This window comes from Hippopotamus amphibius, chromosome 11 (genome assembly GCF_030028045.1).
Source record: "Hippopotamus amphibius kiboko isolate mHipAmp2 chromosome 11, mHipAmp2.hap2, whole genome shotgun sequence".
NCBI classification, from domain to species: Eukaryota; Metazoa; Chordata; class Mammalia; order Artiodactyla; family Hippopotamidae; genus Hippopotamus; species Hippopotamus amphibius.
In genome coordinates this window covers 26,089,880-26,115,251 of record NC_080196.1, presented here as the reverse complement: position 1 = coordinate 26,115,251, position 25,372 = coordinate 26,089,880, and the positions used below count along the sequence as shown (strand labels likewise).

At 39.5% G+C, this 25,372-nt stretch overlaps 1 protein-coding gene and 1 pseudogene across 1 annotated transcript; one reads left to right on the top strand and one right to left on the bottom strand.

The window, feature by feature from the left end:
- Nucleotides 1-8,146: 8,146 nt before the first annotated feature.
- On the bottom strand, nucleotides 8,147-8,812 carry LOC130831881 (adenylate kinase 2, mitochondrial-like; annotated as a pseudogene).
- Nucleotides 8,813-11,228: 2,416 nt separating this feature from the next.
- On the top strand, nucleotides 11,229-23,576 carry LOC130831054 (DLA class II histocompatibility antigen, DR-1 beta chain-like). Its single transcript, XM_057698539.1, has 6 exons — nucleotides 11,229-11,397; nucleotides 16,396-16,665; nucleotides 20,828-21,109; nucleotides 22,035-22,145; nucleotides 22,626-22,649; nucleotides 22,961-23,576. The coding sequence occupies exons 1-6, from the start codon at nucleotides 11,298-11,300 to the stop codon at nucleotides 22,972-22,974; spliced, it is 801 nt and encodes a 266-aa protein (XP_057554522.1). The 5' UTR covers nucleotides 11,229-11,297; the 3' UTR covers nucleotides 22,975-23,576.
- Nucleotides 23,577-25,372: the final 1,796 nt, after the last annotated feature.

Here is a 25,372-nt window from a genome sequence, read left to right as displayed (position 1 = left end):
AAAAGAGAACATACTGTATAATTCAATTTATATAATGCTACTAAGTACGTTTAGAGATAAATGTCAGGTTGGGAAGGTATGTTGAAAATCAAGGAAGTGATTAAACATATGGACACCAAGTGGGGAAAGCAGGGAGGGTTGGGGGGGGAATGAATTGGGAGACTGGGATACCAAACTGTACACTCTAAATATATGCAGTTTATTGTCTGTTAAGTGTATCTCAATAAAAGTTCTTAAAAAAAAAAGAAAATCAAGGAAGTGATTGCTACAGAAGTCTGGATAATGAATTATCCTGGTGGGGAGAGAGAGGAGTGTGGATGGAAGGAGGCACATTTTACTCTTATAGAGCGTTGGCCCAATGTTCCCAGTGTTCTATTGCTTGATATAGGCAGTGGTTCCATGAATACCGGCACCATAATAATTAAGTTGTACATTTATCTTTACGTGTTTTTCTATATGTGTTCTACTTCACTATAAGTATTAAAAATGTGAAATACTTAATTTCTTTTTTTTTAAATTTTATTTATTTATTTATTATTTTTGGGGGGGTACACCAAGTTCAATCATCTGTTTTTATACACATATCCCCGTATTCCCTCCCTCTCTTGAAATACTTAATTTCTTGACCAGATCCTTGTAGTCAATATTATTGAGTATTGCTAAGTGATCAGCATTTTTCCATGTCCTGGGAATGCAGCAGTTAACTGATAATATTGTGTGATACAACACAGCCATTTCAAGGCTATGATGAGAACTAAATGAACTAAAGTGTCTGGAAGCACATAATTCAGTGCCTTGTGGAAAATAAATGATAATTCATTCTTTGATTTTCCCTTCATTTGTCTGTGCAACCAGAGTTGGGATAGTAGATCTCATTCACAGTTCCCATCTCTTCTTGGTCAGGAATAGCAGGGAGATACCAGCATCATAGCTTTTTATTTGTGCTTTTTAATCATAGCCTGGGACTTCCTACACAGGTACGAAAAGTCAGGCATTATGTCTCTATCAAAATGCTTATCTCCTCCAGTCCTCACTCCATGTTTTGCTTTACTCTGCAAATACCCTTTCCTCGCTAACCACTTAATCATGTCCTAATTCATTTCACTAAAGGATATTTTTGGCTTTTATTATCAATGTCTAACTTAGTCATCTTGTGCTTTCCTGATTTCTACCCAAGACTTCAAATAAGACCTCTGGTCAGATGTATCTGCTGGAGATAAGTGATGCTGCCTCATACTTTATCCCCATTGGTTATAGAAAAAGCCAGTTATCTGAGAAAGGATGTGGTTTTTCCAGCAAATCTTCCTCTTTCTCTTTCTTATTTCTCCAAAGTGTCTCATTTGGAAGGAAAGAACCAACACCCAGACTAATACGAGGAATGATCTTTTGGGTGCTCCCTCCAAAAGGAAAAAAAAGATACTTATAAAAGACCTCATGTTCTTCCCTTATTCATCAAATGTCAATTTTTAATACGTTGTTGGGAGTCCAAAAATGCATGATATTCCTATTTTTTATTCCTACTGTCATCACGCTAATCTCTTTGCGCAACCCCTCATAACTAATCTTGGGTTGCTGAAAGTTTTAGTTAATATTTTTTTCTAATCTCATTCCCATCTTTCTAAAAGATGTAATTTCTTTACCATTTTTTCAATGGCTTACCTAGCATAGTTTAACTCCGCATATCCACTCTGATCGCCCAACATTATTTAGGAAGGATTGCATTTCTGTCAAAATGGACTCTTCACTATCTACTGCCTCCTGACCACCCCTGCCCCCTACACATATGATTTCACAGTGGTTCCTATTCCCCAGCTGTCTCTACACAACCTGAAACATAACCCCTTCCTCTATGTTCTAAGTCTCACTTCCTCCAGAACTCATGTCTCTACAAATGCTTCCTTGTTATTGTAAATTATGTTGCCACTTAATTTTAAGTATCTGATTTTATTGACTTGTATTTTGATTGCTTTTTATAAATGTTTCTATTGTAGGTCTTATCACATGTTTTACTTTAATTTTATATGTCTATCTTTAATGTGGGTTCTAGTTTTCTTTAAAGTATAAATCATATATATCTTTTTATCCCTGGCATGTGGCTCCAACAACATCTCCTACATAGAAACAGATAACTATTTCTTCCTAGAAAGTGAGAGGATGAACTGACTAGTGACCAAGGGTTAACCAGTCCCAGGATCATGTCTCAGATGATACTCTGTGCTCCTTATTTCATAATTTATTATTAATCACAAAAGATTTTCTGGATGCTGGCTGTTTGGGTCTTTTGAATGTCCTTTATTCTATTGTACTTTCTCCCGGTCCTCAATAGATCCACAAAAAGTCTCATCAAAACTGTATTCTGATATTTTATAGAATTACCTATTTCAGATCCTCTTGAGAGTGGTCTCATTTCCTCATTCTCCCATACCAAATGCTGGAGTCTATGAAGCGAAAAGAGGCTAGTGTTAGCCACGTGCTTATTTTGGACCTCTGGTCAAGAGCTTTTCTAGAACATCCCGTGGGAATCAGTAACCTTGCCCTGTTTTCCCACTATTTTCCCATTATTCACTATCCCTATTTAATGCTGCTGCTGAGGTATTTCCTCTTTTCTTGACTAGACTTTGGTAGCCCTGGCCCATCTTGGTTCACTCTCCATATCCTATTGTCCTTCTGTGGTTTGTGTGTGCTACCTTCCACGAGCCATGCCCTTCGTCATAGAACACAATGCTCAGCTTTTTTCCCCAGGTCCCATTCCTTTTCCCAACATTTGCATTTAAGACAATGTTTCCTCTCTATCTCCCTTTTCTACACTTATCTTCTTTTATCTGCCCCAGTATTCATAAAAATATTTCTAGTTCTCTTGATAACTTTCATTAAAAAAAAAATGCCGAGGCAGTCCAAGATGCTTATGTAGGAAGACCCTGAACTCACCTCCCACAAAAACACTGAATCTACAGCTCCATGTGAAACAATTTCCTCTGAAAAAGATCTGAAAACTAGCTGAGCAGCTACTTCACATTGCAAACAAGAAAAGGGACACATGGCAGTGGGTAGGAGAGACTGAGACAGGTCTTGCCATAAACCCCGACCCTGACATGGTGTCCATGATAGGGAGGGAAAGCACAAGCCCAGAGCTTCTCTCTGAGAAGCAAAGTGTTCATACCCCTCATCAGGGACCCAACTTTTAGGACCTGTGCCTGAGATACAAGCCTCCAAAACATCTGGCTTTGAAAAGCAATAGGATTCGAGTCCGCAAGACCTTCAGGGCAGTGGAGAACTGAGAAGAGGCTCTCAAAGGTCAGACTTATTTGTTCCAGGACCCAGTACAGTATCAGTCATTTGAAAAGTGCCCATTTGAGAAAGATACTCAATCTTTTTTTTTTTTTTTTTTTTTACCATTTATAACATTTATTTGGTAAACACTGTAACAGCTAAATAAGCATTCCCTAACATAAGCAAGAAATAATTGACAGATACAGTACCATTTGGCCTTTGTAACATAATTTAAATTAGGTAATCAGTAATTATATACAGAAATTGAGTGAAATTATCAATAAGTTTAAGTTCTATTAGTCAAAATCTACAAAATACGTACTTTCACCTAACAGAAATTTCAACTGAATTGTCGTGTGAAAGACTCATCATCACCTTAAAAATCAAGAAAATCAAACCATACAGGAGTTGAATAATCAAGGTACAATATTATGAAAGGGAAAACAGGTTGATAAAGTTTTTTTTGTTTGGTTGGTTGCAGATGACATAATATTTTCTTTTATTGGAATATAATTGCTTTACACTCTTGTACCAGTTTTTGAGGTACACCAAGGTCAATCATCTGTATTTATACACATATCCCAGTATTCCCTCCCTCCCTCGACTCCTCCCCACCCTCCCCGTCCCAGTCCTCAAAGGCTGGGATGAACTGAGATGAAGTGAGAAAGTAGCATAGACATATATATGCTACCAACTGTAAAATAGATAGCCTGTGGGAAGTTGCTGTATAACAAAGGGAGTTCAACTCGAGGATAGATGATGCCTAAGATATTCAATCTTAAAGCCTTGACCAGAGGGGCAGGGACCTGTTGGGATACTCTCTGGGGACAGAGGTATGGGCAGGAATGAGTTTTGACCTTTCCCTCTGCCTTGCTAAAGCTGGCAGGTGCTATTTTATTTTATTATACTTTTTACTCCAGATTTTTTCCCCTTGGTGGATGCCACTTCACACTTCAACTGACGAGCACCATCTCTGCTCTCTTGGTCTGCTTTGCTAAAGCTGGTGGGCACCATCTTTTTTTCCCCCCTCACCAGGTGCCAACTTCATGCCCTTCTTCTGTCAATTCCGTATAGCCAGTATCTCCCAGAAGGGAACTCTTATACACACCTGATGCCCCTGTTTTTATGTCTGGTGCCCTGGTTTCTGCAACTGTGACACCTCTACATTGTCTGGCTCTGGTGGCCATGAGGGCTTATGGTCACAGGTCCTGCAGGACGGTTACCAACAGAGAAAGATTTCTTAAGTAACTCCCAACCTCAGAACACAGCAAGAGGCAACAGACCCAGGAGCTCAGTCTTTTCGTGAAAGAAACCTGTAGTTTATTATCATACTTCCAGCCTGAAGGCAGGGTTCTGATTAAATACACATCTAAGGGCTAACTGTAAACCTTTCCAGAGACCTCAGAAGGCAGGCGCCATCTATGTGCTCTTCCTGTGCTGCAGCCCAGAGCATCAGTATCTCTCACAAGGAAGCTCTTACAAGTGTCTGGTGTTCTAGATTTTCATCTGATTCTCTGGTTTTTCATCTGCTTCCCTACTTTTTTTAAGGCTGCCATTCAGGGATACCTTTTGATCTCTTGGCTCTGGTGGTCATGGGGGCTTGTATTCCTCTACACTTTTCCAAGACATTTTATATTTAGGCTCAACAGGTGATATTATAACAGTGATTTGCCTGGTTCATGCATGCACAAGTTACGCCCAACATTTCATGGCCTCCTCAAACATTCTCAAAACTATCTAGAATTTTACAATTCACTTAACAGTTTGAATCTTTATCACGTAGTGACTCTATCTTAACTAATAGAGAGGGGAAACTAGAGACACCCTTAGAAGCCTAGGTAAGCACTTCAGTGAATTGTCTGTAAAGGAGCACAACAAGGAGTTGTTTTGGATGGTCTGAAGTCACATGGCTATAAAATTATAGATGAAAAGAACATGATTAACGATATTGTAATTAGTAACAGTATTGAAAGAAATGTGGACAGTTAAAAGATTTTAGCATTTAACCCCCATTCTGAAAGGAAAATAAACCAACTGCTATGTATTTTGCTTAGATGGCAGAAATAATCCGATAGGACTGATTCTTGTCATGCTTTTGTGTTTTCCAAAGCTTAGAATTTGTAAAAAGCAAGAAGTATTCATCATTTTTGGAAAAGCTTAATATTTCAAATAATCATTATGTTATAGTCAGCTGTGGTTATTAAAAAGCATTTTTCCTCTGGTCATTAACGTAGGCATGATTTAGATAATTTTTTTTTATTAACTGGCCACTTTGTTCTTATTTTAACAACTGACCAGACTCCTCTCTCCTCTGAAAGTTTTTTTTTTTTTTTTTTTAAGATCAGGTCCCAAATTCTGATCTACAGAGACTGACAGCATCTTCTGCACCCAGATCATCTTTAATGTTTCTAGACGGGTGTTAAGTAGCACCAAGTTTTCCTCTTTTATTTCACTTGTGTAACATATGGAATGAAGATATGACCTAAATATGTGTGCTAGCAATGATTAATGAGGGTCATATGCTTCATGCTCTGAAAATTGCTCTACCGTATTGAAAGACTGGTTTATTTGACAGGCACACCATATAGAAAGAGATGTCAGTACAAAGAGAGTAGCTTCTTCTCCCATTGAAGGAGAATAATTCCTAGTAAGCTTACTTTTTTAAGGTAGAAACTTGTTTATCTGTCAGGATGGACTATTAGCAAAATAATTGCTGAAATATTTTATTGCATATTTTGAATAAAAGAGACAACATTCCAGACACACACCTGGAATCTCTGGGCAGTTGCTAGTGGAAAACCTAAGTGGAATTTTGAAACATAATTAGACCAATATTTGTACTGGATAAAGAGGTGGATACTTTGCCACAGCACAGTTAACACAAGATCTAGATCAAAGAGAAAGAAAACTGAAACTCTTCCTACAAACAATATAGATGGAGGGGCCTATGAGAATTGTAGCTATCTCTCCGTGACTACTCAATGGCAAACATTCTGGTTCTAAAAAAAGTGGTGTGTTAAAATATTATAAAACACAGGTAAACTAAGTCAAAGCATGGCATTGAGATGTTAAAGAAGGCCTATCAACTGACTTAACACCATGGTTTAAAGACTGGCTCTAACCAAATTTCCTAATGAAGGACATTACTGAGATTTCATTGGAAAGGGTCCTACCAAGACTGCTGAGGGCTAATATGGCTTGTATATAACTCAGTCTTCTGTGGACGATGCATGCCTTTCATGGTAAAAGAAACTGGACCTGTTTATCTGTTTTTTGTTATTAATATTTTTCCTTAGGTAAAAGGACCACTGACTTGTTTCTCACTTTAGGTTCCAGATTAATGATGGAAGCTTCAGCAACTACAGAGAATATTCTGAGAATACTTGGACAAGAGACTGACGTTCCATGCTAACTGACTTGCTGATATCCAAAAGCTCATTTTCCCCAGATGTATGCAACCTCCCTGAGTCCCATTTTCTGTGAGAATTGGTAGCACTCCAGACATCCTATAATGCTACAGATTTCAACCTGCCTGTTGTTCAACAACACTCTGTGCATCTGATGTCACTTGGTTGTTCCTAAGAGTGTTATGATTTATTTTCCATAGAAACAAACCTATGGTGTCATACATCAAGAGCAAAGACTAGAACTTCTGTATCAATATCACTTTCTTTCAGAAACCAACTTAACTGACTTTTAAGGAAATAAACCTTTATTTGACACTTCTCAAACACAGCAGAAGTTGAGCAGAATTCTTGCTTTTAGTGAAGAAGTGCACCGTTGAGATCATCTGTAAGATTCATGGTTTGATGACAGTTGCTATACTGTTTTTACCCGAACTGTCCTAATATTGAATTAATATTGCAAAAAAGTGTGAGATATAGAATATTTTAAAAGGCACATATTTGATACTTATAAATGTATACAACATACAGAAATTAAGTCATAGTCATTTGTTAATTCTTTTTTTACAAACTTTTAAAACTATTGATTTAGGGGCCAAAAAAGGCAGCATTTGGACAGTTAAGAAAAGCACCTCATTGAAAATAATACATCACAGTGCTGTTGAGTGATCCCAGTCACAGGATTTGAGGATGGAAAGGACAATCTTTGGATAATGTTGCTTAGAACTCTTGCTCATTTATTAAAAAGGATCCTTTCATATGATGTGAATGGAGGAAGGCAAGAGTGTAGGACTGTGGCATATGTTGAGTGGCTGCCGAGAGCTTACACATGAGAGCAGGTGGGCTGGTACATCAGTGGTAATAAGCCGGGAAGGTACAGAGAACAGACTACCCCACCTGCCCCATGACTCCACTAACCTGATTTGCTCAGCCACTGCCCCTGTGAACGCACTCCATATCTCTTTCAAATGTGGAGATGACTTTTTGATCTCATGATATGGGGAACAGGGTTAGTAGTCAACTCCCTGTTAGTAGGCAACTGCCCTGTTCCAAGCTACAGGACAAACAGAACAACAGTGTGATTTCCTGCATTCCTGGGCTGGCATGAGGTTCTGCTAACAGCTCAGGTCTTAGGGCACTGGCTTTAAAAAATATTGTCACTAGTCCAGAGTAAACGAAAACATGATTGCTTAGAAATAATACTGCATCTCCCTGTTTCTACTTACACCCTCCAATCAGTGTTTTAAAAAATTAATTTTTCCCTTTGCTTGTACTTTTTGAGACTCCAGCTCCATGGAAAGGAAATCACTTCACTACAGCACTGCTGCTCTTCCCATTCTCCTCCTGAGCCCTCACCACTCCTCCCTCCCCATCCTGACCCTGACCACCCCTGCCCTCTGCCCAGCACCTAAGAGTGGGAATCACACTGCAGGGTGATGAGCAGTGGTGCAGTCTCACCTGGTCCTCTGTTACTAGGATGTGGCTTTGCAGAAGCCTGCTAGGATGCTTGCAAACACGATGTCAGGGGTCTGGGTTGCATGGATGGCAGAGTGGATCCCCCGTTTACTGTAGTACTCCACCAGCGGGGTAGTCTGAGTGTGGTAGACCTCCAGGCGGATTTTCATGGCCTTCTCATTATCATCTGATTGGTGGACCAAGGGTTCCCCGGTGATATCATCTTTCATGGGCTCCTTTTGGTGGGGGTGTACTCCTCATGGCAGGAATGGCCACTCTGGGGGTGAATCTGTCTTCCTGTGGTTCTCTGCATCAGCAGAGTCTGGGATGCTGAATTCAATCACAGAATCAAGCTTCTCCTTCCTCTTCTCCATGAGCTCATCGAGCATTTCTGCCTGCCTCACAGTCCAAGGGAAGCCATCTAGAAGAAAACCATTTTTTCGTGGAAGGGTCTCCAAATTCCTCTCAATGAGCTTCATGACCATTTCATCGCTCACCAGCTTCCCGGCATCCATAGTGGCTTTCAGCTTTTTCCCCAGCTCTGAGCCAGAAGCCACCATGGCCCTCAGCATATCCCCAGCCAATTTGGGTGTCTGGGTACCTTTGCCGGCTCCGGGCGGCCCCAGCAGCACGGCCTGGATACCTTTAGGACACTCTCAGGCCAGTTCGGCTGCAGGCACCTTGGGAGCTCAACCTGCCCGCACTGCTAATTCTTTTTAAAAAGAAAATTGTATGACTTAATTGTATGTCATATTTGTATGAGCAAGTTTTGGTAGTGTTCTTTTAAACTATATTTAGCATTGTTGATATAGAATTACACTTTTTGCCATTCTTTTTACCCTATAATCTATCATGAACCTTAGCATGGCTTTCCTAGATTATCACATCACAACTAGTTAATTCTGAGTAAATCAGGACTTTCTCATTGTCAAATTAAACATGATATTCTCCTGGTTGCAGGAGAAAAACTTCCAATGGTACTGACTATCTTGGGCACCTAGGGTTATAGACTCTTCTCAAATACAGAAACAATAGTGACTTTTACCCAACCTTTTATCTAAGAAATGTTGAAACTTCCACATTAATAGAAATATTTTTTCCCAAAGTAAGAGAGATACTATTTTGATTCTCTTCCAGAATGTTCAAACTTGCACCATATTAGGCTGAAAAATCAGAAATAATGATTGAGAACAGTAGATTGGATTTTGGAATTTTAAGGCCACTGCTATCCTTGATAAGAAGGAAACTTGGGGGGAGCTATGGGTGTCATTACATAAGATCAATGAAAATTTTGTCATTTCCAGAGGAGAGTAACAATGCTGTTGAAGGGAGCCTTTTGAAGGAACTAGAATTGCTACACAATACCTGTCTCCATTTGTATCAAATGCTGTCATTTGTTAAAGTAGTTTTATTGATATGCATATCCATGAATTAAAGTGATAAAAATAGATTCAATATAAAGGACACTATTCTCTTCAGAAATTGAATGTGATGTGATATGATGTAATGGCTGAGTGTGTGGGGTTTGGAGTTATATATCACTTGACTCAGTCTGGAGTGTACCATTTACCACCCTTGCATCCTTGGAAAAGTTGTTTATCCTCCACCCATCATTTTATTATCTCCATCTGTAGGAATGAAAAGGGTACTTAAATCACTGAGATGATGTGAGAATTAAATTTTTAAAATGATGAATAAAAAGGCCCTTGTAAAATTAATTCTGAGTACAAAATAAAATGCTTAAAAATTAATAAGTAAATTTTAGTTATTTTTATTGCGGCATTGTGATTACTTCACTAGAACTATTAAGGCACATAAAGAATGATTGCTTATCACAACTGGAGTGGAATGTGATTTAATGTAGAACTTTAGAAAGATAGCTGATCTTTTAAAGTCCATTCTAAATTTGAGGTATTATACTGACATTAAGTTAATGTATAATAATTATCTCAAAATAGAATTGCATATTTTAAATTATACAGTTATAAGAAAGTATGTAACATACTTTTTCCATAGTGTTCTATTTCCTGAACATCCTGTAATGTATTCATTAACAAAGTATTCTTAATCTTTTCTAAGGATAAAGCAAAAGAAGGTAACTAATAAGGAGACACATCCCCAATAAAATGTGGAAATCAAAAGGGAAAACAGGAGTAAGGGATTGATAATATTTTCATATAAAGTATTAATTATTCTAAAGCAGAATTGTTGTGCCAAAGGCCGATTTCCATCTCTCAGCCCCTTACGTACTTCATTTGGATAGTTGGCCTCATCACATTGTTACATTACACGCTCTACAAAGGTACCCCTAAGACCTTCCATCCCATATAGATTGACTCCTTTAAGCCCCTTTCTCTATGAATATTCTGAAGATGCCACTAAACTCAGTGACAGTATCAGTAACAAACCTGAAAAACCTTTTCACTTGGGTTAAGTTATTGACTACCATTAAATTACCTTTAGTTTATTAGAGACACTCCTATCTATCAGGAGGTACAGACTATACTCTCCAATCGACAGCTATAATTCTGTCACATCATCAGTTACCAAGGATATTGTTTCTTGAGGTGGTCACATAATCACAGCACTTTTCAGTATTGAAATTCCTGAAAGATGAAGTGCCTTCTTTTAAATTATGAGAGTTTAAGTAATTTCCCCAAATCTACAACACTAAGTTATGGTGCAAGTAGGACCAGATTAAAGATTTTAACTTGAGATCATTTTCTCTCCACTCTCCCATCTCCTAACATGCTCACATACATTTGTCAAAACAGCTCTGTCTCACAGTGAGAGAACTACATGCGCATAAAAGAGTCAAACTTGTGTACACATTATTGACCAGCACAAAGCTGGCTCACAATAGGAGCCCAATTAAAATATTTCAGATGCAACTGAATCAAACCGTTAAAGTATTAAGTTGAAACAATCCTTTTAATGGAGGAAATTCTAAGTTTCAGAAGAGGACCTTCTTATTGCCTCTCTGACCAGCAACTGATGATGCTGTTTACCTCGGATGTTGATTGGTTGTCTAATGCTGAGATCACCCAATCCAGGAGCAAATACAGAGTTCCTGGGCTGGTATCATTTGGGATGCGGGTGGAGGAGGGTCAGAGTACGCATTTGAGTGGGACTTGCCTGCTCCCCTCACACCCTCTCCTGTTCTCCAGCATGGTGTGCCTGTATTTCTCTGGAGGCTCCTGGATGGCAGCTCTGACGGTGATACTGATGGTGCTGAGCCCTCCCCTGGCTTGGGCCAGGGAGACCCAACGTAAGTGCACACCTTAGGTGTGAGCTATTGTGGGGTGGGGGAAAGAAGGGAGTTAGCTTTGTCACTGTGTCTAGGTCAAGTCCCTTAAAAATTGTGACATTTTCTTCGGTGACCACCTATCTTTATCATTTGGATCCCCAATTCTTTCCACAGTAAAGGATCCTGGGTGCTTGACCTCTTATTGAGAGTTGTCTAACTTGCCTTCATATATGTGAACAATTTCTTTTCAATTCTCTACCAATAAAACTTTTCCAGCCTTGCATCCCATTCCCCTTAGGGTCTTAAAAAGATTTATAAATAAGAATGTCAAAATAATTCCTCATATATCAGTTTCCTTTATTTATGTTGAGTTATGCCAAAAAACAGAAAGTTTCACCAAAAATTTTCTGAGGATTCAAAAGGAATTAGAAAGATCTCTCCTAGAAGATCCTGTATTATGTCTTCAACAGGATCTGTGATGTTGCTGTCTCTCCTTAATGTGTAAGAATGTATCAAAGGGCCTCTCTCTATTGAATCTTTTCTTTCTCCTTAACCCCAGTGTTTATGAGGATTATATATGATATCCCTTTACCAGAAATTCCCTGACAGAAGTTGTGGTTGGTTTTCTCTCTATTTATCCTGTGGAAAGCACCCTAAAGCTTAAGCAGACATCCTTAGTGCTTGCAATGACCCTGTGGATAAGGAGCACCTTATGGGATTTTCTATGATGCTTAAAGAATTTACACATCTTCTGAAAACCATGAACCTATTTTGAATCTTTCTACACAATCAGTTTCTACACAATCTTGCATCTGTCTGTTCTCTGGCCTGAGTCCATGAGAAGGGATTCAACTAGTGGAGGATAAATTATATAAAATTCTGTTATTGTAAGTCAAAAGTAGTCGAATGTCAGCAATTTCATATCATTCCAGCCATAAACCCTGAGCAGGGTACAGAGAATGTAAAGGTTGTTTCCATCCCATAGGGCTGAAAGTCAAAAAGCAATTCAGAAAGCAAGTTTCATTGGCCTATTGAGATATTTGTCCCATATTTCATAGCTTCATTCATCATGCAGTCTCTGTTCCTTATTCATGTTTAGTTACCTATCCTTCCAGTTCTTCCCTATTCCTTCTCCAGCTATGTGATTACCGAAAATCCCCAAAGTTTATACAGACCTTCAGCACTATAACAATCCATAAGATGAGATGAAACACTGAAGATTTTCCTCCTTCTTAAAATCACCTTTTATTAACTTTGAATATTTCTTAGGACTAGTAGAAGGAGAAGGAGGAAGTTTGTCTGAATTTGTCACAGGAAGCAGAGGAATTTAACGTGTCATCAGAATAAAAGAGTGTTGGAGCTGGAGCCCCTTCTTACTTTCCAGGATCCCCACAAAAATCAATTTCCAAAACCTGGGGTTTATTTGTTTAGACCAAAATCTTTTTTTTCTCAACAACTATTATATATTGGGCTCTGTTCTAGGCTCAGAGAATTCTATTTGAATAAGGTAGAACAGACCCCTACTGTCATGGAACAAACGACGGGAGAGAAAGACAACAACCGAATAAACATTTAACAAAGAAAAACATTTCAGAGATTAATAAGTGATCTGAAAAAAACATATCAGGGTTATGGAACAAGGAGAATTGTAGTCACCTGACTTCAGTTCAGGTGGCTAGTAAAAGCGACATTTAGTTGAAATATGAATGATGGGAAGCCAGTCATGTGAAGGGTGTAAGGGATCAGGGAAAGGATGAAGTGGGGAAGATATTGGATTTTTTTTAAGGGACAGAAAGAAGGCTAGAGAGTGGGAAGCGTAGCAAGCAGGTTGATGTGTGGAATAAGATGAGGTTGAAGATGAAGTCAGGAGACAAATCATATTATGCCCTGATAGCCATGGTAAAAAATTTAAATTTTACTTAAAAAGATATGTGAGGCTACTGAGGGATTATGAGAAGAGTCACTTTATGTTTATAAAAATAATAATTCTAGCTTAAATCAGAGGAGACTGTGCCCTAGAATCAGAGAGTCAGCTGGACCTAAAGTATAAGAATAAAAGAACAAAGAGATTCTGGGAGGACTTGAGAACCAGAGAGGTACAGTCATCAGCAAGGAAGCACTAGAGTGCCCTTGAATGCAGAGGTGACTGGTTATGCAAAAAGCTGTTGATTCATGCAACCTATATTTATTAGTAACCTACTTATTCCCCTAGCTGATGAGGATGGAAGAATGAATAAGACAATCAGGTCTCTATCAGCATGGAGCATTGAAACATTTTATAGTTACTCTGTACCAGGTCTATAAATTTCAGTATGTAATTCTCATAACTATCCTACTATATCTGTAGCAATTAAAAACATATATACCTATGGAATCTAATATTCAAAAAGTTTCAGTAATTTACCCAGTGTCACATAGTTGATGCTAGAACCCAGATTATATCATGTAAATTTGAGTTTATAGAAATTCCTTTTCTTTTGTGTCAGCATACTCCTTTTGTTTTAGATTCATATATACCCCATTATTATATATAAAGCAATGTTTCTGTTCTTATGAGCTCAAAATGGTATTTAGTGATAAAATTAATTGAGGACAATTGCCAAATGATGATGAAGATATTACTTGCTTTAGAAAGTAAAGAAACAGAAAGATCTTGTGAGCTTTCATTCATAGGGATTATGAAAATTAAAATGGCAGTATATTTTTTGAATACTTATATGAACAACACTAGAAAGAGCGCTAGATCCAATAAATAGGAGGAATTTTCATTAATTTTGCATTTATTTTATGTTTCATTTGGGTTCCCACTATGTGCAGGCTGTCATGAGGATGTGAGGAAGAAGAAAAAGAAGTATTAAATGTACTCCTTCTTTTGAAATTTTATTAGCAAGTTGGGCTAGGGTTGCCAAATAAAACACAGGATCCAATTAAATTTAAATTTCAGTTAAACAACAATAATTTATCTGAAATACAAATTTAACTGGGAATTCTCTCTTTTTATTTACTAAATTGGCAATCTTAAATTGGGCTCATGAGCTGGAGTAACAGTACTAACCATACAAGCTACAATAAAAAATTAACTTCATACATTTTTATTTTTTAACTTTGTCATATGACAAGAAGGTATTAGAGAATTTCTGAATATTAAGATAGAACTGGTCTGATGCAGAGTACACTTCTCTCTGCCATCATTTCTAAGTGAAGATCTCAACTCAGAGACTGAGGACCTGCCCACTTCTTATAAACTGTCTAAATGAGGTCATTTTTTCTCCCTTTCTGAAGGGACTTGACTACAGAAATGAGAATTCCAAGGCTGGTAATTGGATGCCTACTGGTATTATTAGGAATAAGAGACAAAGTTAGAAAATGAATTAGTGAGGGCTTTGAATAGGAATAAAATGTCTGTGGTTGCAGTTTACTACTATAGATAAGTAGTGGAACAGTGGCAGAGAAATTAACAAAGAAGATGATGTGAAGGATAAATTATATAACTTTGTAATTGGTTAGTGAAGCAAAAAAAGCAAAGCCTTTGTACCAAATAAATTTGTTTTGTTGGAAAAATAGCTCTCTAAGGGGGCTGGATTCTTAAAAAGTATGGGTTTCATGTAGGACCAAGCCTTTCAACAGATATACTATTGGCAAAACTTTCAATATGATTCTCAGCTGCTCCATAATTAACCGTGGTTTCTGCACCACAGATTTTTCAGATGGTTTATATAAGCAGAGCTCACCCAGTGACAGATTACCAATCCCTCCCCACTCCTTGACTCCTGAATATTTGGAAATATCTGGAGCCATTTTTGGTTGTTACACTGAGGGTTTCTTCTGACATCCACTGTGTAGGGGCCAGGGATGCTGGTAGACAGCTTACAATGTACCAAACAGACTCCACTCCGACACTTAGAGACATATTTGACCCCTTAATTCATCAGATCAGATTTGCCAATTGAGATTTGTCACCAAATTTTTTTTAAAAAATCTGTTTTTCTGAGGCTTCATGATGTGGAAGTACAGAAAATGGATTGTGGCTGCGTACTAGGGTTATGGTTTTCATTTCTTTAAATCTCTTCAATAGTTCTCATTGCATATAGTATAAAGTCAAAATCCTGACATCAGCTACAGGACTTTTAAGTACCTGGCTCAAGTACTTGATTTCTGCAGTTTAGTCTTTTACCTCCTCCCTCTCATTCTCTGTGCTTCAGTGAAGTAGTTTCTCTGGTTTCTTAAAGAAGTTTATCATTTTTTCTAAGCTTTTGTACATGGTATTACATTTACCTGAGATATGTCTCCCTTTCCCCCCAAACATATACACACACACCCACTTTCCCCCCTCAGTTCAGAACAACTTAGCCTTTCATTCTTATTAAATGTCACTCTTAGATATCACTTTTGGCACTGAATGTAATTTAGATCATCCTATTACTGTTATAGAACTCTACACTTTTCTTCTGATATTTCTCTTTCCTGTATACATTCTTCTGTGGTTTAATTTTGTCTATCATTTTCACTAAAATTTAAGTTCCATGAGTGGAGGGGACGTGTCTGTTTTCCCTTCTTTGGATTCCCAGGGGGCAGCACAGGCCTGGCACAAAGTCAGCCCTACCAAGTGTTCACAGAATGAGGTGGGCACGTTTAAGGAACAGCTAAAGAGCTGTAGGATGAGGGGAGAGCGGTGTTTTTCTGGTGGAGGCTCCTAGGAGGAGGTGGTGACGGGGCAGATCCTTGCTCAACGCAGGCTTAGAGGGCTCCAACCAAGCATGGAAGCTGGGAGTGGGTCGGGAAAGGCTTTGGGCCAGAGGGATTTCCCCGGGCCTCCCGCAGCCTCCCTCTGCTGCCGGCAGATGAAAGAACTCACGGGGTGCTTGTAGTTGGGGTGTCAGCGGAGCCAATGAGCGGGTTACGGCTAATCCTTGTGGCCCCCGCTGAGCCTGGGCGTCCCGCGTTGGTGACTTCCCCCCGCCCCCATGAGTGTCTTCCCGGGGGTCTGCTCCTGTGACCGGATCTATCCTGTCTCTGCAGCACATTTCCTGGGGTATTCTACGAGCGAGTGTCATTTCTCCAACGGGACGGAGCGGGTGCGGTTCCTGGACAGATACTTCTATAACGGAGAGGAGTGGGTGCGCTTCGACAGCGACGTGGGCGAGTTCCGGGCGGTGACCGAGCTGGGGCGGCCGTTCGCCAAGTACGGGAACAGCCAGAAGGACTTCCTGGAGCGGGCGCGGGCCGCGGTGGACACGTACTGCAGACACAACTACGGGGTTGTTGAGAGCTTCACGGTGCAGCGGCGAGGTGAGCGCGGGGGTGGGCGGCCAGGGGGGCGGGAGGCGGAGTGTGTGTGTGTGTGTGTGTGTGTGAGAGAGAGAGAGAGAGAGAGAGACAGACCGACAGACCGACAGACAGGCAGAGACAGAGATACTTGACTGCATCCGGGGTGGGTGTAGGACTGTGTGCGTACAGCTTAGGAGGGCTCCTGTGAGAGCCTGTTGTCAGCAGACCCTGAGAGTCCGTCACTGTGTGACTGTGAGAGGGGAGGGACGGAGAGAGACAGGGACACAGACAGGCCGAGACCTGGGTGAGTGTGTAGGATGTGAGTAAGGGGAAGTTGGGCTTCCTGTGAGAGTGTGTTATTGGAGAGACAGTGTGCGGTTCTGTCAGTGAGTGACTGTGAGGGGAGAGGGTGTGAGGGGTGCACGGTGAGCTGAGGTGGGACAGAGAGAGAGTGTGTGTGGTGGCGGCAGTGCCCTGGGGTCTGAGAGGCCCGCGCGGAAGGGAGGTGGGGGGAGGGGCGCAGGAGGGAGGCTCGGGCGTCCTTGGTGGTCCCTGTGGGAGAGGAGGGGGAGCAGGAGCGGGAGGAGCGCGGGGAAGGGAGGACGCTGACTGGGGCGGGTGGTTGGAGATGCCGGGAGGGGACTAAAAGGTGTCTGTGGTTGAGGGGAAGGTTTAGGGGAGGAGAAGTGAGGAATGTGAAAGGATGGGGAGCATGTGAGGAGGGGAGTCACAACCTGCTCTTGATACTGACACCCCTGAAATAAGTGTGCAGCGTCTGTGTGCAGGAGCATTCACTGAGAAGAAGCTAGCAGACTAACTCTTGAGAGGGGGGGAGCTGCTGAAGCACCTCGGACCTTTCTCAGGCTTCGTTTATGTCTAAGGTTCTTGCTTTTTTGTTTTGTTTTGTTTTCTTAGTGTATAAACTTTTACATAGCTGAAAGGTTTCTGACACCAGCTTTCTGAATTATAATTTTGTCAGTTAACATGCTGTTGTTAACTATTTTTATAATGCTTTTGATATTTTTTTTAAAGCTCTTTATTGGAATATAATTGCTTTACATTATTGTGCCAGTTTTTGCTGTACACCAAAGTGAAACAGCTGCATTTATACATATATCCCCATATCCCCTCCATCCCGCGACTCCCCCTCACCCTACCTATCCCAGCCCTCTAAGTCATCACCCATCATCAAGTTGATCTCCCTGTGTTAATGCAGTAACGTCCCACTAGCTATCTATTTTACAGTTGGTAGTGTGTATATGACGATGCTACTCTCTCACTTCGTCCCAGCTTCCCCTTCGCCCCCCGCCCCTTGTCCTCAAGTCCGTTCTCTATATCTGCATCTTTATTCTTGCCCTGTCACTGGGTTCATCAGTACCATTTTTTAAGATTCCATATATAGGAGTTAGCATACAGTATTTGTTTTTCTCTTTCTGGTTTACTTCACTCTGTATGACTAGTCTCTAGGTCCATCCACCTTGCTACAAATAACTCATTTTCATTCCTTTTTATGTCTGAGTAATATTCCTTTGTATATATGTGTCACATGTTCTTTATCCATGCATCTGTTGATGGGCATTTAGGTTGCTTCCATGTCCTGGCTATTGTAAATAATGCTGCAATGACATTGGGGTGCATGTTTCTTTTTGGATTATGGTTTTCTCTGGGTATATGCCCAGTAGTGGCATTGCTGGGTCATATGGTAGTTCTATTTTTAGTTTAAGCAACCTCCAAACTGTTTTCCAAAGTGGCTGTACTAATGTACATTCCCACCAGCAGTGCAGGAAGGTTCCCTTTTCTCCACACCCTCTCCAGCATTTATTGTTTCTAGATTTTTTGATGATGGCCATTCTGACTGGTGTGAGTTGATACCTCATTGTGGCTTTGACTTGCATTTCTCTATGAGTAGTGATGTTGAGCATCTTTTCATGCATTTGTTAGCCATCTGCATGTCTTCTTTGGAGAAATGTCTATTTAGGTCATCCAACCATTTGTGGATTGGGTTATTTGCTATTTTGGTATTAAGCTGCATGAATTGCTTGTATATTTTGGAGATTAATCCTTTGTCTGTTGCTTCACTGAAAGATATTTTCTCCTGTTCTGAGGGTTGTCTTCTTGTCTTGTTTGTGGTTTCTTTTGCTGTGCAAAAGCTTTTAAGTTTCATTAGATCCCATATGTTTATTTTTGATTTTATTTCCATTATTCTGGGAAGTGGGTCAAAAAGGATCTTGCTTTGACGTATGTCATAGAGTGTTCTGCCTATGTTTTCCTCTAAGAGTTTTATAGTGTCTGGCCTTACATTTAGGTCTTTAATCCATTTGGAGTTTATTTTTGTGTGTGGTGTTAGGAAGTGTTCTAATTTCGTACTTTTAACTGCAGCTGTCCATTTTCCCAACACCACTTATTGAAGAGGCTGTCTTTTTTCCATTGTATATTCGTGCCTCCTTTGTCAAAGATAAGGTGCCCATATGTGCGTGGGTTTACCTCTGGCTCTCTATTCTGTTCCATTGATCTATATTTCTCTTTTTGTGTCAGTACCATACTGTCTTGATCACTGTGGCCTTGCAGTATAGTTTGAAGTCAGGAAGCCTAATTCCACCAACTCCGTCTTTCCTTCTCAACATTGCTTTGGCTATTCAGGGTCTTTTGCATTTCCATACAAATTGTAAAATTTCTTGTTCTAATTCTATGAAAAATGGCTATTGGTATTTGAGTAATTGCATATTACTTCCTTTTAGAATTGTAACAGTTACCTTACATTCCCCTTTGTTAGATCTTTCTTCCAATATTGGAAGTAGTCAGTGGAAATTTTACGTTTAAAATTTTAATTCATATATCTTTGATTTCTAAGATTCTTAAACATTTTTCACAAATTTATTGACAAATTGTTATTGCTCCCAGAATTATCTATTGTCTGTTATCTCTGGGGTCCTGGTGTTTTTCTCAATGAATTTAAGAGTTCTTCATACACTAAATTAACACTTTTCTGATATTTAATTCAGCATTTTCTCTAGTTTCTGATATATTTTGATTTGGTTTATTATTTTCCATTTTAGAAATTTACACATTTTTATTTAATGAAATACGCTGCAGTATTGGAAGGAATAACTTACATTAATCTTAAATCTCTCATCCTATGATATTGTAAAACTGTTTTTTCCTCAGGTTTCTTTTTTGTTTTTTCCAAAAAATGTATTTATTGAGGCTGTTAGCTTCAGGGATTATGTCAGGCACTAAGCAGACATATTAATGAGTCCCTCACCCTCCTTTGAACTCAAATTTGAGCTTAAAAGAAAGAAAAATGTAAAATGATCACATTTCCAATAGCAAGTATGCTTGTTTTGCAAATGAGACAGATTGATCAGTGGTATGTAAGAATTTATAAGAATTTAAAGAAAATTAATGGCTTTCCCTCTCTTTCCTTCTTGTTCAGGACTCGCACTTTTCTTGAGATTCAACTCATATAGTTCAATAATCACCTGTGTCTCTCTTCCCAGGATACAACTATTTCTGAGGCATTCTATGATGGGATATCATGGAGACAGCTTTCCCAGGATTTCATTCTCTGTTTCCACACACACCCCACTGCTCTTCCCTAATTTACCCATATGGCTTTGAATCATACTTTCTCTCCACTTAAACAAGGATAATAATACCTAATCTATATTGAAGGGTAAATTCCATTATTGTTTTACATACTTTAGGTGCATGAATCCTCACATAATGCTAAGAGTTCAGTTAGTAGTATTATCCTCTTTTATACGTGAGAAAGCAGAGGCACAGAGGAATGTAAAATTCTCCCAGGATCCATCAGTAAGAGACAGAGCCTGGATTTGAACCCAGGCAGTCTGATTTCAGAAATCATGCTTTTAATTAATACACTCTATACCTTGCAAAGATTTCTAAGCACTTCAACAATGAATAACTGTTTTATACTACGTAAACACACACACACACACACACACACACAAATTTTCTCAACATCTCTCAAACTAATGGGCCCATGCTGTAAGGAGTAAAGACAAGGCTCATGGTACTAACTCCTCTTGGGCCACATGGCCACCTATGAGGGAGGCCTACCTGGGACTGCAGTCTGGGACCAGAGACTGGGGGCAGAAAGGCAGCCAACCAAGAAGACTTACTCTGTCTTCCTTACTTATTCCCTCTACCTTTTCTCTCCTAGTCGAGCCTACAGTGACTGTGTATCCTGCAAAGACCCAGCCCCTGCAGCACCACAACCTCCTGGTCTGCTCTGTGAATGATTTCTATCCAGGCAACATTAAAGTCAAGTGGTTCCGGAACGGTCAGGAAGAGGAGGCTGGGGTGGTCTCCACAGGCCTGATCCCTAATGGAGACTGGACCTTCCAGACCATGGTGATGCTTGAAACAGTCCCTCAGAGTGGAGAGGTCTACACCTGCCAAGTGGAGCACCCCAGTCGGATGAGCCCTATCACAGTGGAATGGAGTGAGAAGCTTTCTGACCTCATAAATTCCTCACCTACCAGGGAGAGGGCTTGCTTACCCCTGAGTGCCAGGTTTCTCCTCTCCGCACAGCATGTGTTCATTTGCTCCATGTTCTCCTCTCCTTCAGCTGAGGTTATTATTGAGGATATCACAGGAACCCTATAATATCCTGAGATAGAAATCCTCTGACTGGGCTTTCCTAGGTGGCGCAGTGGTTAAGAATCCGCCTGGCAATGCAGAGGTCACGGGTTCAATCCCAGCTCCAGGAAGATCCCACATGCCACAGAGCAACTAAGCCTGTGTGCCAAAAAGATTAAAAAAAAAATTAAAAAAAAAAAAAAAAGAAATCCTCTGACAGTTACAGACATACTGTGATAGTTTCTACAAATACCTATACCCCCAGGGGAGGCAGATCTGCCTGATAAGCAGAAAAGAGATATTCTTGTTCTGAGCCTCCATGAAATCTCAGATCATGGTCACTACATGGCCCTGGGCACCAGTCCCCTGCCTCAGGCTGGGCTTGTACTTCTGACACTGTTGCTCTGAGTTGTTCACTGTGATCTGAGAAGAGGAACATCCTCTACAATGTAGGAACTTTCCTGACATGAGTGGAGCCCAGTCTCACCTCTGTCTTTTATTACATCTGTCATCCTAGAGAAGCAAACTTAACCTCATTGAGACCCTGGCTCCTCATCCATTAGATGTGGAGCTTATGTCAAGGCAGTGATATTTAAATAAGTTCAGCACCTGAACCTTGTAGCTACTCAGTGTGATTTTTAATCTCTTTTTCAGAAATGGCCAATTATTCTAGTTCTTCCAGGGTAGCCGTCTTCCCCCATTCTCATAGTTCTCAGTCTCAGAGTCTTAATTAGAGAAGTTACAATAGAATTGGGACAAAAGTCATTGAAACTAGCTTCTTTTCTCAGGGGCACGGTCTGAATCTGCTCAGAGCAAGATGATGAGTGGAGTTGGGGGCTTTGTTTTGGGGCTGCTCTTCCTTGCAGTGGGGCTGTTCATCTACTTCAGGAATCAGAAAGGTAAGGAGCCTGTTGGCAGCTGACACTCCCTCACAGATTTTTGGGGGAAGAAATATGGTTTTGCTCAAGTTAGTTCTCTGTATATCAGTGGCCTCGTCTAAAGCCTTTATTTCCCAATTGACTTCAATTTCCTGGAAATCCAGAAATCAATAGTCCGTGGTTACTTATGGTTGAAACATAAGAGATTGTAGCGTGTAGAGATAAGAAAAGGTCAACATGCATGGATATTTTGGGTGGAGATCCCGGGGCAAATGCAGGAAGACACACCAAGGCTGACGTAATGACACTGGATTTGTGCGATAGAAGCTTCATGGATCACATGCTCTCAGTGTTTGCCCTCATGTCTACCCTGGCATCAGGTGGTGTGGGTTATGGTGTTAGAGAAGTCTCAGGTGGTGGGTAGGGGCTGTGGACATTGTGCTTTGGGGACAGATTTACCTCTATATCTTTTAAGTATATTTCTTCCCTTCTCTTTCCCAGGACATCCTGCACTTCAGCCAACAGGTAATTCTCTTTAACTCTCTTTTAGAGTCACATTTAGTCTCCCTAGAACAAATGGTAGAGGTGACAAGACAGAGACAGAAATAATGAAAGACTTTGGATCTGACTTCTGGTCAGGCAGTTTACACTAAAGCTATTTCTTTCAGCTAAACAAAAGGCCTATTCTAAAGTAGCTTTGGCTCAGGAGACTTAAAATTTTTCCCCTTCTTACTGGAATGCTTTAATATTAACATTAACATTCCCCCTGAGAGAGGGGAAAAGAAACTCCCTGTGGAGTTATGTCTGGAAAGAACTCTCTTCTCTGTCTCTTGCAGGACTCCTGAGCTAAAGTGAAGTTGATCACACTCAAGGAAGAATCTTCTGTCCCAGCTTCTTCACATTATGGAAAGATTTCAGCTTAGCTCTAACTCTTCCACAATGAGAGTACTTTCTCAGGATCTTGTTTGCTCCTGGTTCAGTGACCCTGTAGAAAATGTCTTCCTAGGTTGCTTTCTTAGCTCCACCCTCACTGCTCGGCCTCCAGCCTTTGACCTGGAAATTCTCAATATTGATTGTAGTACTTTATATTCTTTCTTCCCTGGTCCCCTTTATTTTCAACCTTTGCTGCCTCCTGTGCATCTGAACTCATCTTCTGCTTGTATTACTTTATAATGTTTTTCTCAAATAAATACGGAATGAAAATCATTTGCTTCATACGTCTTCAAAGAAAGAAGTCAAAAGAAAAGAAAAAAGGAAGATTACCTCACACATAATAATGTTTTTATTTATATTCCTGAATTTTGGTCATATGTGGATCTGGAATTTTCCTTTCTTCCTTTCCTGTTATTCTCTTGGGTTTTCTGTGTTCTGTTATTAGACATGTTTTCCTGAGCTGGGAGAAAGCCCTTAATGAATGCATTTCATGATGGTTCTCTACATCTTTGTATTTTCCTTTATACCATGGGATACAGAACTGAGACAACACATGTAAGAAATATAGGTAACTTGTAAGGATGTGATGCCCTCAACATTTTTGTAATCATGCTCTTTTTGTCTTTTTTTTTTTTTACTGATTATTTTTAAAGAAAGTATCTAAACTAGGGTACTTCTTGAACTGTTTTTTTTATTAGACTAGTAGTGGGCTATAACACTTCAGTCTTCTGTCTCCCCAGTAAACATCAATGACTTGCTAACTCTTTGGTTGGGATGCATTCTTCCCCATAAATAGGTCTTGGAAGGCCATGAGGACAAAGCCAGAACTCACATCGATAAGATGCATTTCTGAGGCCCTCCAGTTTCTGTCACAGACTTACTGCCTGTCATGGGAAAACCCTGTATGGGTTTAGCGGAAATCAGAGATGATGCTGAGAAACAAATAGGGTTATATGAATACAGTGATGTACAGCCAAACAGCGAAATACTCTGCATTTGGAGAAAAAAAATGAGATTGTCCTGCTATGGAGTAATCCCCAAAATTCACTTTCAGTAGGTACAGAAGTATGTGTACAGTACACAACATTTTGTTTAATAAGGTAAAAGAGAATAGGAATATCTAACTAAACCCATTTGTTCAATCTATGTATCATCTATTTACATTCGTAAATAGAGACAATGGAAGGATTTTTTAAAAATGTTGCCTTTAGGGCAGAATGAGAGAATAAGTTGAAGGGGACAGAGATGAAAGCTGGACTTTTCCAAATATATCTTATTTAATAGTTCTAACATGAGGCAATTTCAAATATTTTGTGTAATAAAAAACTTTAAATAAAACTTTAAAAGGTGATATAAAAAACTAAAAGCAAACTGTAATGATAGAAAGAAACAACAAAAATATAAGATGGGAAACAAGCTAGAAATATAAATCAAACTTTTTTTTTAAAGGCAGAATTTTATGTTTCTTTTTCTTTTATCTTCTTTTTTAAGAACTTTTATTGAGATACAGTTAACATACAATAAACTGCGTATATTCAGAGTGTACAATTTGGTATCCCAATTTCCCAATTCATTCCCCTTCAACCCTCCCCACTTTCCTCACATGGTGTCCATATGTTAAATCAAACATTTTTAAACCCTTGCATAAAACATTGTGGAACTATAATTATAAGTCAATATTTAGTTCAAATTCCATAGACTTTAATTGTATAAAGAAGTTGGATAGGTTCAGAAAAAGGTAACTAAATTGGTTAAGAAGATGGTGGATTCTGTTATTGTATTCCATCTGAAAAGTCAGCTTTAAATGTATATCAAATCTAAAGAGTAGATAATAGATTCAGAAGTTCATTTCAGAGTAATAGTAATTTGAACACAATTTCTCCACAGTCAGAAACAACTATTATTTTGTTTTCAACCAAATTCAAAGCTTATTTTATGCATATGTTAATTATATTATGTATTATTTGTGTGAAACAGGTTATCGTCCTGTAGGAATTTGATAAGCTGATAGTCATATCTGCAATATGCATACATTTGGGATAAATTTTGTTTGATGTTAGGGTTGCAACTTTACTCTTGCTTTGTTCTTTGAGATGGAGAAATGAGTTGTCTCATTTTATTTGAGAGCTGTGGTGTGAAAAAATAATGTAGAACTAAAGTGAATAGCATGAATGTTTGAATTAAGATGCTTCCTGTTACTAATAACAGAAAATCTGTTCTAATTGGCTTTCTTTTTCTTTAACTTATTATCTCACATAACAGATAGACCTAAGGTAGAGAATCTCCAGAGTTGGTTAATTTATCAGGCCGGTGGC